The following is a 12,194-nucleotide window of genomic DNA, read 5'->3' on the forward strand; positions in this document are numbered from 1 at the left end:
AATACCACACAGTATAAATACTCTGTAACAGTAAACATACTAATACCACACAGTATAAATACTCTGTAACAATAAACATACAAATACCACACAGTATAAATACTCTGTAACAGTAACAGTACTAATACCACACAGTATAAATACTCTGTAACAATAAACATACAAATACCACACAGTATAAATACTCTGTAACAGTAACAGTAGTAATACCACACAGTATAAATACTCTGTAACAGTAAACATACTAATACCACACAGTATAAATACTCTGTAACAGTAACAGTACTAATACCACACAGTATGAATACTCTGTAACAGTAACAGTACTAATACCACACAGTATAAATACTCTGTAACAGTAACAGTAGTAATACCACACAGTGTAAATACTCTGTAACAGTAACAGTAGTAATACCACACAGTATAAATACTCTGTAACAGTAAACATACTAATACCACACAGTATAAATACTCTGTAACAGTAACAGTACTAATACCACACCGTATAAATACTCTGTAACAGTAAACATACTAATACTACACAGTATGAATACTCTGTAACAGTAACAGTATTAATACCACACAGTATAAATACTATGTAACAGTAACAGTAGTAATACCACACAGTATGAATACTCTGTAACAGTAACAGTACTAATACCACACAGTATAAATACTCTGTAACAGTAACAGTAGTAATACCACACAGTGTAAATACTCTGTAACAGTAACAGTAGTAATACCACACAGTATAAATACTCTGTAACAGTAAACATACTAATACCACACAGTATAAATACTCTGTAACAGTAACAGTACTAATACCACACCGTATAAATACTCTGTAACAGTAAACATACTAATACTACACAGTATGAATACTCTGTAACAGTAACAGTATTAATACCACACAGTATAAATACTATGTAACAGTAACAGTAGTAATACCACACAGTATAAATACTCTGTAACAGTAACAGTAGTAATACCACACAGTATAAATACTCTGTAACAGTAACAGTAGTAATACCACACAGTATAAATACTCTGTAACAGTAACAGTACTAATACCACACAGTATAAATACCTGTTCGTGTCAGGACTGGCCCTCCACACCCTCTGACTGGTTCTCTTTGTGTTTCAGGTCACAAACCAGCAGCATGAACGTGAGTCTGATCTTCATCTTTTAATATCTTTGATGTTATTGTTCAGCAACGTGTCACATGGGTTCTTATTTATTCATCTTACTCATTCTTTTACTTCCTCTTCAGTAAGAGAAATTCATCTTTTGGAGCTTAGTTTTAATTTGCACAGAAAAAAACTGAACTGAAATATCAGAAAAAGTTGTTATTTGACTTTAACTTCCTCATTTAAATGAACATAACACCTTCGACTGGAGCGCTTTGGTTCACCTCTTCTTCTGTTGTGCTTTAATGGCACCGACCAGCTGTTTACATCTATTGTATTCATATTCACAGAGCAGCAGTGGATGGAAACAAGACTTCAGTCAGTCACATAGACATAAATACATATAGACATTTCACAAATATAAATATATACAAATAGATGTAAATACCTATAGACATTTCACATATATAAATATATACATGTAAATACATATATGAAGTATGTGAACGCTGAGCAGTAAGAAGTCGTCGAGGTTGTGAGCTTCAGAGACACAAAACACACACTGTAGCTGAGTGTTTGCAGAGTGTGTGTGTGTGTGTGTGTGTGTGTGTGTGTGTGTGTGTGTGTGTGTGTTGGGGGGGTTATGAATGTCAACAAGGTGGCATTCATCTCTTAAACCAACACCTTCCCACAGAACATTCCTGATGAGTCCGTCACCAGCACACCCTGTAATCCTTACACACACTGACTCACTCTGTGCTGCGTTCAGGGACAGCGTTGTTTTATCACTCACACTCACCAGACTGTCTTACAATTTGTGTCATAAAGGTTGGTGATCTTCAGAAACTAGCAAAAGCATGCTTGAATTTAAAATGATCCAACATAAACTCAGTGAACGTAGCCAGCAGCATTAGCTTTAGCTCATAGACTGTAGAGCTAGCTCTAAATCCAGAGAACAGGGACCAATAACCAAACTATAAACTAAGCCTCATAATTAGTATTCACTCACAATGTCAACAGTCAAAGTACTATTCTACATTCAGAGTGAAAAGTGAAGGTTTGATATCAGATGTTATCACAATACACAAACACAAAGTAATCACAGAAAGCTGCTCTTTAAAGTATAACTTTTAAGTTCTATTATTAATGATCAGCTCAACTAATATCTAAAACTAACAACAAATACTATACATTTATGAGCACGCTGTCTAACATCAGACAATCTAGTGTGTGTGTGTGTGTGTGTGTGTGTGTGTGTGGCGAGAGAACAGCTCAGACAATTGCGGATGTAATCTAAAACGTGGCTACGTCACGTGGGACTACAAGTAGAAGACAGATCGAACTATCAAAATGGAGGTGTAGTTTCACACGTGACCACACCTTGCGAGACCACAAAATGTTGCGAGATTACAAAATGGTGAGAGACAATAGCGTTCCCGTTATCTACATGTGTCTGAGGTAGTTAGCTCAACTGGGGTGGCTGTGGCTCATTGGGTAGAGAGGGTTGCAACCACAACTACAACCACAAGGTCGGCGGTTCAATCCTTGGCTGCTACGAGTCCTGTGCCGAAGTGTCCCTGAGCAAGACACTAAACCCCGGGCACTTCTCAGCACCTCACTGCTCCCAACAAGCTAGGGATGGGTAAATGCAGAAGTGACATTTCATGTATATGTATATGACGACTCTATTAAAATGTAATTTCAGTATATACATGTAACTATATGTGGTTAAAAAAAGGAAAAAGGTAAAACATTCAAGAAACGGCACTCAGCGCCACCGTAAGATATAGGAACTGTTTCTCTATCATGCAGAAATTCGACTGGCAATCTCAAATGTGTCCAGAAAACAAAACAAGTATCCTCACCACCGCGGTAAAATATGGAGATTTTTATTTCATCACACAGGTACCCGCTGACAATCTTGGACTCGCCCAGCCGTGGTTCTCATCTTTGAACCGATAAAATAACAACTAGCGGTGACTGATCTAGCTCTACACGGTTGTAGCAGTGTGAAATACATGGTATAATGGGACTCGGGCGTCAGCGAGCATAAACACAACAACACGTTATAACAATACAGTAACTTAAGCAAAATAAACAAGGTAATAAACACACAATAACCTAACTAAGCCCAAACTCCAAGCTAAACCTCTTACTGTGAAATTACTTCTTAATGGTCGTTGTGATCCTGAATATCTAGTTAAACTCGGGTGCGCAGCTCCAAGCTGTGTGCAATAAAACCTCTGTGTGGCAAAGTGTTTCTTCGGAAATCAAGGGTATTCTTCTTCCTTATAACCAACACAAAGTAGATGTTAACGAGGAGAGAACGGGGCGTTATCCGTTCTCTGCCTCAGGATCCAAAAACAAAACAAATCAAAAGCAGTATTAAATTGAGAGCTTCGTCTTCCGGCTTAGCTCCCTTTTCACCAAGACGGTCCGGTGCAGCGCCTGCTTTACTGCTGCAGCCGCACCAACCCGCCTGTCGATCTCCATCTTACCCTCACTCGTGAACAAGACCCCGAGATACTTGAACTCCTTTGCTTGAGGTAGGCACTCCGTCCCCACCTGGAGGGAGCAATCCACCGGTTTCCGGCAGAGCACCATGGCCTCAGATTTGGAGGTGCTAACTCTCATCCCTGCCGCTTCCCACTCGGCTGCAAATCGCCCCAGTGAGTGCTGGAGGTCACGATCCGAGGAGGCCAACAGGACCACATCATCTGCAAACAGCAGAGAGGCGATCCCGAGACCCCCGAACCTCACATTCTCCACCCCCCGGCTGCGCCTAGATATCCTGTCCGTGAAAGTCACGAACAGGACCGGTGACAAAGGGCAGCCCTGGCGGAGGCCAACACCCACCGGGAACGTGTCTGACTTATTGCCGAGAATACGAACACAGCTCCTACTGCAGTCGTACAGAGACCGGACGGGTCCGGCACCCCATACTCCTGCAGCACCCCCCACAACAACCCAGAGGGACCCGGTCAAAAGCCTTCTTCAAGTCCACAAAGCACATGTAGACTGGTTGGGCAAACTCCCAGGACCCCTCCAGTAGTCTTGTGACGGTAAAGAGCTGGTCCACTGTTCCATGGCCGGGACGGAATCCTCACTGCTCCTCTTGAATCCAAGGTTCAACAAACGGTCAGAGCCTCCTTTCCAGCACTCTGGCATAAGCCTTCCCCGGGAGGCTGAGTAGTGTGATACCCCGATAATTTTAACACACTGTCCGGTCCCCCTTTTTGAAAAATGAGAACCACCACCCCGGTCTGCCAGTCCATGGGCACTGATCCCGACCCCCATGCAACATTGAAGAGGCGTGTCAGCCAAGACAGCCCAACAGTGTCCAGCGCCTTCAGCATCTCGTGGCGGATCTCATCCACCCCCAGCGCCTTGCCACCAATGAGCTTTTTGACTACCTTAGCGGCCTCCCCCAGGGATATGGGTGCACCCCCCCAAGTCTTCAGGCGCTGTCTCCTCACCGCCCGACGATGAGGTAGGCCCTGCTTTCCCTTCCTGAGTCGTCAGATGGTTTGTCAGAAGAAAGTCCTTCTCCATGGCCTCCCCAAACTCCTCCTATGCCTGAGTTTTAGCATCCGCGACCATCGCAGCTGCAGCCCTTCTGGCCTGCCGGTACCTCTCAGCTGCTTCAGGAGACCCCTGAGCCAACCTGGCCCAAAAACTCCTCCTTCAGCTTGACAGCTTCCCTCACCAGTGTCCACTACCATGTTCTCGGGTTGCCGCCAAGACAGGCACCGATGACCTTCCAATCACAACTCCTAGTGGCCGCGTCCACAATAGAGACTTTGAACATGGTCCACTCGGATTCCATGTCCCCAACCTCCCTCGGGATGTGTGAGAAGTTCTTCCGGAGGTGGGAGTTAAAGACCTCCCGGACAGGGTCCTCCGCCATACTTTCCCAGTTCACCCTCACTACACGTTTGGGCTTGCCAGGTCTTTCCAGCCGGCTCCCCCGCCATTTGGAACCGGTGGCTCTGTGAGAATCACTTTCTTTGACTTCTCCAGTGCATTTAACACCATCCAACCAGTGCTACTGAGTGAGAAGCTGCGGGAGGTGGGGGTTAACGCGTCCACTGTCTCCTGGATCACTGACTACCTCACAGGCAGACCACAGTTTGTCCGACTGGGCCGTGTACTGTCTAATACGGTGGTCAGTGATACTGGAGCCCCACAGGGAACTGTTCTGTCTCCCTTCCTGTTCACCTTGTACACCACTGACTTCCAGTACAACTCGGGGTCATGCCATCTGCAGAAGTTCTCTGATGACTCTGCAGTGGTCAGGTGTATAAGGGACGGACGGGAGGAGGAGTACAGGGCAGTAGTGGATGACTTTGTGGAGTGGGCCGGTAGAAATCACCTGCTTCTGAACGTGGCCAAGACCAGAGAGATGGTGGTCGACTTCGGGAGGAGGACGACGGCTCCACAGCCGCTGAGAGTTCTGGGAGAGGACGTGGACATGGTGAAGGAGTACAAGTACCTGGGTGTCTCCATCGACAGCAGACTGAGCTGGAAGGCCAACATCAACGCTGTGTACAAGAAGGGGATGAGTCGACTCTTTTTCTTGAGGAAACTTCGATCCTTCAACGTGTACAGCAAGATGTTGGAGATGTTCTACTGTTGTGGCCAGTGCACTGTACTTCGCCGTAGTCTGCTGGGGGAGCAGCATTGGAGCTGGAGACACCAACAGACTTAACAAACTGGTTAAGAAGGCCGGCTCCATCATCGGCTGTAAACTGGACAGTCTGGAACAGGTGGTGGAGAGGAGGACACTGAAGAAACTATCATCCATATTGGATAACCAGGACCACCCTCTCCACCACCTACTGCAGGGACAGCGGAGCACTTTCTCCAACAGACTGATCCAGCTCCGCTGTCATAAGGACAGGTACAGGAGAACATTCCTGCCTACTGCTATAAGACTGTACAATAAATCACCTCAGGCCAAATCAAATCGTTAAACCTCTGCACTACTGTTTATTTAGTTGATTTAATATTATTCTGTTCTATTCACTGTGTATATAGTGTGCATTTTTTATATAACATCTTTACTATATTATAACTGTATATATTGTGACATGTGTATTTTAACCCTAACCCTAACCCTTATATAATAAGATTTTTTACCTGTGACCTATTGCTGCTCTGTAACCTATTGCTGCTTGTAACAAAATAATTTCCCCTCGCGGGATCAATAAAGTTAGTATCTATCTATCTATCTATCTATCTATTTGATCTAACTCACCACCATGTGGTGATCAGTTCACCACATGGTGAGCTCTGCTCCTCTCTTCACCCAAGACATAAGACCAAGTCCAAGACATCCAAGACATACGGCCGCAGATCAGATGATACGATTACAAAGTCGATCATAGATTTCCGGCCTAAGGTGTTCTGGTACCAGGTACGCATATGAGCCACCTTATGTTCAAACATGGTGTTCGTTATGGCCAAACCGTGGCTAGCTCAGCAGTCCAATAGAAGTCCAACCACTCAGGATCAGATCGGGCAAGCCGTTCCTCCCAATCACCCCCCCGCCAGGTTTCTCCGTCATTGCCCACGTGAGCGTTGAAGTCTCCCAGGAGAACTATGGAGTTGGCAGGCAGCGCCCTTTACAGGACCCCTCCCACCGACTCCAAGAAGGCTGGATACTCCGAACTGCTGTTTGGTGCATAAGCACAAACAACAGTCAGAGCCTTGCTCCCCGCAACCCGTAGGCGCATGGAGGCAACCCTCTCATTCTCTGGGGAGAACTCCAACACAGCGGTGCTCAGCTGGGGGCTCATGAGTATCCCCACTCCTGCCCGGCACCTTTCACCCTGGGCAACTTCAGAAAATGACAAATCTCCAAGACCTTGGTTCCAGAGCCAGTGCTGTGTGTGGAGGTGAGTCCAACTCTATCTAGCTGGTATCGCTCCATCTCCTGCACCAGCTCTGGCTCTTTCCCCACTAGCGAGGTGACGTTCCACGTCCCTAGAGCTAGTCTATGCTGCCGGCGATCGTCTCGTCCAGGCCCCCGGCCTGGTCCGCCGTCTGGTCTGCATTGCACCCGACTCCGATGCTTGTCCCTACGGGTGGTGGGTCCACAGGGTGGCTTATCTATGTGGTTTCTTCGGGCTGAGCCCGACTAGCTCCCCTAGTGGGTCTGGCTCCGGGAGGGTGCCCCTGTTTCCCTGGTCCGGGCAAGTTGGCTGAAGACCGTGGGCTGCTTTTCATCAGGGTTATTTTGAACCGTGCTTACTCTGGGCTCTCCCCTGAGACCTGTTTGCCTTGGGCTACTGCCCCAGACAATCGGTGTTATCTTCAACTCAAATCAGGCTTTTGGCAGAACAAGCAGGTCCAAGTCTTTTTCTTTGTTCAAATAGGCACATGCTGAGCCCAACAGTAGATAGACAGGTAGGTAGGTAGGTAAGTTTATTAACTAGCTGTCAGTGAAGGGAAAATGCAGCTTTAGATTTGATTTATATGAACTTGTTCTCTACTTCCTGTTTAAATAAAGGAGTTTTGAACCTGACTGACCTCTAACAGAAAGTATGTGGCGCTCTAAACCACTACTGACTCGTAGAGTCAGTAGTGGTTTAGAGCAGTGATTCTTAACCATGGGGCTGCGAGCGCCACCTAGAGGGCCGCAGAAAACTTTCAGTTTTGCACCTGTGGGCCGCGAGGGCCACGGGACCGCATAGGTTATCAATTGAAGACACCAGAGATATTACTGTTATCCATGAGACGCTCAGTTACAATATAGCTTCCCACCACTTGGCGGCGGTAATGCGTCAGTCAGTTGTTTAACAAGCTTCAATAAGCAGAAGAAGACACTCAGCTAGCTGCTAGCCTGTAGCGAAAGTTATGGAGAAGTATTTAAAATTAAAAAATTAATTAAGTATTTAAGTAACGCCGACAATTGTTTTATCGCGCATTAACGCAGTTTTTTTATTATTATTAAGCTAACATTTTTAACGCAAGAACCGGGCAGCGAGCGGTGAACAGCTGTGTGTGTGTGTGTGTGTGTGTGTGTGTGTGTGTGTGTTTGTGTTTGTGTGGCGTCTCTTCCTGAAATGATTAATTTAAATTATTTTTGTAGAGTTTTTAAAGTGTTTTTGTTTGTAATATGTATAATAATCATATCATTTAGTTATCCTACTGAGAATTTAACAAACAAAAACATGACGTAGATATGTTTACAGTTTTCAAGGTGTGTATTTAAATATCATCTATGAACACATGAAAGTAAAGTAGTGAACACTGAATATCTATGATCAGAATCATTATAACTGTATTTTAACTGATACTGTGTGAAGAATACTGCTGTTAAAAAGAACCTGATCTGTTTAAAGTGTCAAACCAAATGTTATTGTACTGTTGTTCGTATAGCAGTACTTTAAAATAAAAGTACACAATACACTACCTTTGAATTCATTATTGAACTTTGCTCATAACAATGTGATTAATCAAGATTAAAAATGGTAATCGTTGCCCAGCACTAATTTAAAACAAAAACATGAAGACCAAAGTGGTGCCAAACCCCCCGAAAAGTCTAAATGAACAGTCCTGACTTCATCAAGTAGGGCTTTGTGAACGGAGGTCAGAGGCAGAGAGCCCAGTGTGTGGACTGTTGTTGTTGTTGTTGTTATTGTTGTTGTTATTGTTCATTTGTCACAGATATGAAGAATAACTTCTGCTTCTGAAGACTGCTGAAGCATATCATTAGCAGATTATAAGGCTATATTTTCATTTGCCCTTTATTTAAATTCTATTTACAGTTTATTTCATTTGAAACTTATTATTTTGAATGTATATATTTTATTACCACATATTTATTTATCAAATTTCCATTTTTTTCTCTGTTTTTTTGAGTCCCTCCTTTGTTTCTGCAGTAATTCTGCAGTTTATTGATGAGTTATTTTTGTGTTAATAAGCCTGACTTGAGCCTTTACATGTGTTCTTGTATTACCTTGATTTGTTCCATTGTTAGCCTGTTGGGCGTTTTGTTGTATTTGTATGCAGGTTTACATGATAAATACATGTGATGATCATATTGTATCAGGTCATTTACTGTATTTGACCAGGTTTCTGCTTGTTAAACTGTAAGTGGATTTGATTTAGTTATTGAATACAAATTAAATCAAGAGTGAGATCAATTAGTTAAATGTGCTAATATTTGAATGGGCCCCGGGCCACTTTGTACTTGAAAAGTTGGGCCCTGAGGTGAAAAAGGTTAAGAACCCCTGGTTTAGAGAACTACAACTGTGGACGTCAGAGGAACTGCAGCCAGTCATGTTTCTCACTTCCTGTTGTTCTTCTGTTCTTTCTTTCTGCAGCTAGAAGACGCTCTTGGAGGTTGGCCCGCTGGTGGCAACAACCCACAACAACCTAACCCCACCTGGCCTGGAGGTGAGTCTGGAGGAGTAGGGGCCTGGCCCGGACAGCCGGGACAGCCAAGCCAGTCCTCCTGGCCCGGACAGCCGGGACAGCCAAGCCAGTCCTCCTGGCCCGGACAGCCGGGACAGCCAAGCCAGTCCTCCTGGCCCGGACAGCCGGGACAGCCAAGCCAGCCCTCCTGGCCCGGAGAGCCAAGCCAGCCGAGCCAGCCCAGTCAGCCCAGCTGGCCCTCTCCCGGCCCCCAACCATCTGCACCTGGAGGATGGGCCAATCCTTCACCCGGACCTGGACCTGGACCTGGATTCGGTTTGGCCCCCAAAAACAATATGGTGAGACAGAAAGCTAGATGAATGATGGTTGATGGAGGATGATGGATGATGGGTGGAGTTAACAGCTATGTCCTGTTGACAGACGGTTCCGTACTCGCTGGCTCTGCCTCGTGGAGTTCATGACAAACTGCTCATCACCATTGTTGGAACCATCAACGCCAACCCTGACAAGTCAGTATGAACAGTTGAACTTGAACAATGGATGGATGGCTAAATGGTGACATACTGTAATGCAGCTAAATCATCTGGTTGTGTTTCAGGATCACAGTGGATATGTCAAAACCAACAAACGACCTGGCCTTCCACTTCAACCCTCGCTTCAATGGCGGAAAGGTGATCGTCAGGAACTCCCGCATTGGCAACAAGTGGGGACAAGAGGAGAGAGAATGCTCAGGCTTCCCCTTCGTCCCAGGACAGCGATTTGAGGTCAGATATTTAATTTATATTAATAAGATACTCCTAGTGTAGGTTTTTATTATTAATACTGAGTCCTTGTTAGATTTAGTCTTCTAATGATGAGGCGTCGGAGGGTCCCTGAATGCACCATAACGTGTATTTAAAGTGCCAGTCTCTGACAAAGCAGGTTGATGATGATGAGTTTGTGGTTTGTTGTTGCAGATGAAAATCATGTGCACCAATAGAGAGTTTAAGGTCGCCGTCAACAACTCTCACCTGCTGTCGTACCAACACCGGATCAGTGACCTGCAAAACATTAAAAAAGTCGATATCTACAACGACCTCACCCTGATCGATGTCCGCATAGAGACTCTGCACTGAGGTAGTTCACCTCATCAAGATCTACTACAGATCCACTGGAGATCTACTGGGAATCCACCACAGATCTACTACAGATCCACTGGAGATCCTCCCAAGATCTACTCAGAATCCACGGCTTATCTACTGGGAATCCACCACAGTTCTACTACAGATCTACTGGAGATCCACCAGAGATCTGTTGGGGATTCTCCAGAGATCTACTGTGGATCCATGGGAGATCTGTTGGGGATTCTTCAGAGATCTACTGTGGATCCATGGGAGATCTGTTGGGGATTCTCCAGAGATCTATTGTGGATCCATGGGAGATCTGATGGGGATTCTCCAGAGATCTACTGTGGATCCACTAGAGATCTGCTTGAGACCTTTTGAAGATCTACTGGTGATGAACCACAGATCTACCTGAGATCCTCAGTAGATCCTCAGTTAATACAAAATGTATCTTTGACAAATCTATTGGTGATTCTTGGTAACGTAAACATAAAATGTTCTTTGAGACATAAACATCCCCAGAAGGTTTTCATTGGCTCCTCCTGTACTATTTTTTTTTTCAAATGAATAAAGTTTCCATCTGAGGTTTGTTGGAGTTTGTGTCTACTTGTATCCTAACCCTAACCCTGGCCTGTGTTAAAGGGACAGATTTATCTCGTGTTTAAAACAACCATCATGGTTTGATCAGGTCTGACCTACATCATAACTCTCAGAGCGAGTCGTCCTCTAATCAGAAGATCCCCCAGTCCTCATGTCCAGATGTTCTTGAACTGATCCTGAAAAATGTGTGAGTGATGACGTGTCCAGATAGTTAAGAAACTATATATGCCAAATAAATGTACTATTCTTCAACATACTTTTGTGTATATAAACAATCTTATGTATCTCTTTGGACACACTCATTTTTTATTTAGTGGCGTCAACCTCCGGTTCTAAAAAGTGAAATAAAAGTAAAATAAACCATAAAGCAGAGAATGCTTCAGGGCGGGGCTACCTTGTGATTGACAGGTCGACACCACGGTGATTTCGGGTTGTCAGTGTTTTCATCTTAAAACTTTAACCCCTTAGTGTGTTTTACCTTCATCAAAGTTAATTGTTACTTTTTGGTTGCCTACAAAGCGTTTGGTTGTACTTAGCTCCACCAAGTAGCATCACTTATGGTTGCAAAAAACCAAGATGGTGACTGCATGAATTATTGACTGAGAGGAGGTCTCTGCTTCTGTGAACCAAAAACACCTTCATGCTGCATTATGGTGCAAATAAGCATCATTCTAGTTTATATAAAGTCAATAAACAAGTAATAATGTAGTAAAAGTAAGTAGAAAACTAATACTAATGAATTGTACAATATGAATCATACAAACAATAAGTATAGAGAAAACAAATACCTCTTGTGATTGTTGTGATTGTCTTCATAAAACTATAATGTTTAGAGGAAGAATTAGAAAACGTATTTTGTGTTTGTTAAATTTTATAAAAATGAATTTGCATTTAGTCTGAAAGATTTGACCCAGTCATTTAGATGCACTTTGTTTCAAAAGACTTTATTAATTTAAACACATTGTTTATTTTATCATAGAT

General features: G+C 44.0%; 1 protein-coding gene across 1 annotated transcript in view; it reads left to right on the top strand.

Annotated features, from left to right (window-relative positions):
• Positions 1 to 11,201, top strand: part of lgals3b (lectin, galactoside binding soluble 3b) — an 11,630-nt gene extending 429 nt beyond the window's left edge. Inside the window, exons 2-6 of the mRNA XM_068737259.1 lie at positions 1,145 to 1,166; positions 9,459 to 9,848; positions 9,931 to 10,019; positions 10,109 to 10,274; positions 10,467 to 11,201. Coding sequence (XP_068593360.1) covers positions 1,161 to 1,166; positions 9,459 to 9,848; positions 9,931 to 10,019; positions 10,109 to 10,274; positions 10,467 to 10,625 — 810 coding nt within the window. The 5' untranslated portion in view covers positions 1,145 to 1,160 and the 3' untranslated portion in view covers positions 10,626 to 11,201. The remainder of the gene's footprint in view (positions 1 to 1,144; positions 1,167 to 9,458; positions 9,849 to 9,930; positions 10,020 to 10,108; positions 10,275 to 10,466) is intronic.
• The last annotated feature ends 993 nt before the right edge of the window (positions 11,202 to 12,194 follow it).

Source organism: Cebidichthys violaceus, unplaced genomic scaffold (assembly GCF_023349555.1).
Source record: "Cebidichthys violaceus isolate CVI_PGR_0920_01 unplaced genomic scaffold, fCebVio1.0.p SCAF_77, whole genome shotgun sequence".
NCBI lineage: Eukaryota > Metazoa > Chordata > Actinopteri > Perciformes > Stichaeidae > Cebidichthys > Cebidichthys violaceus.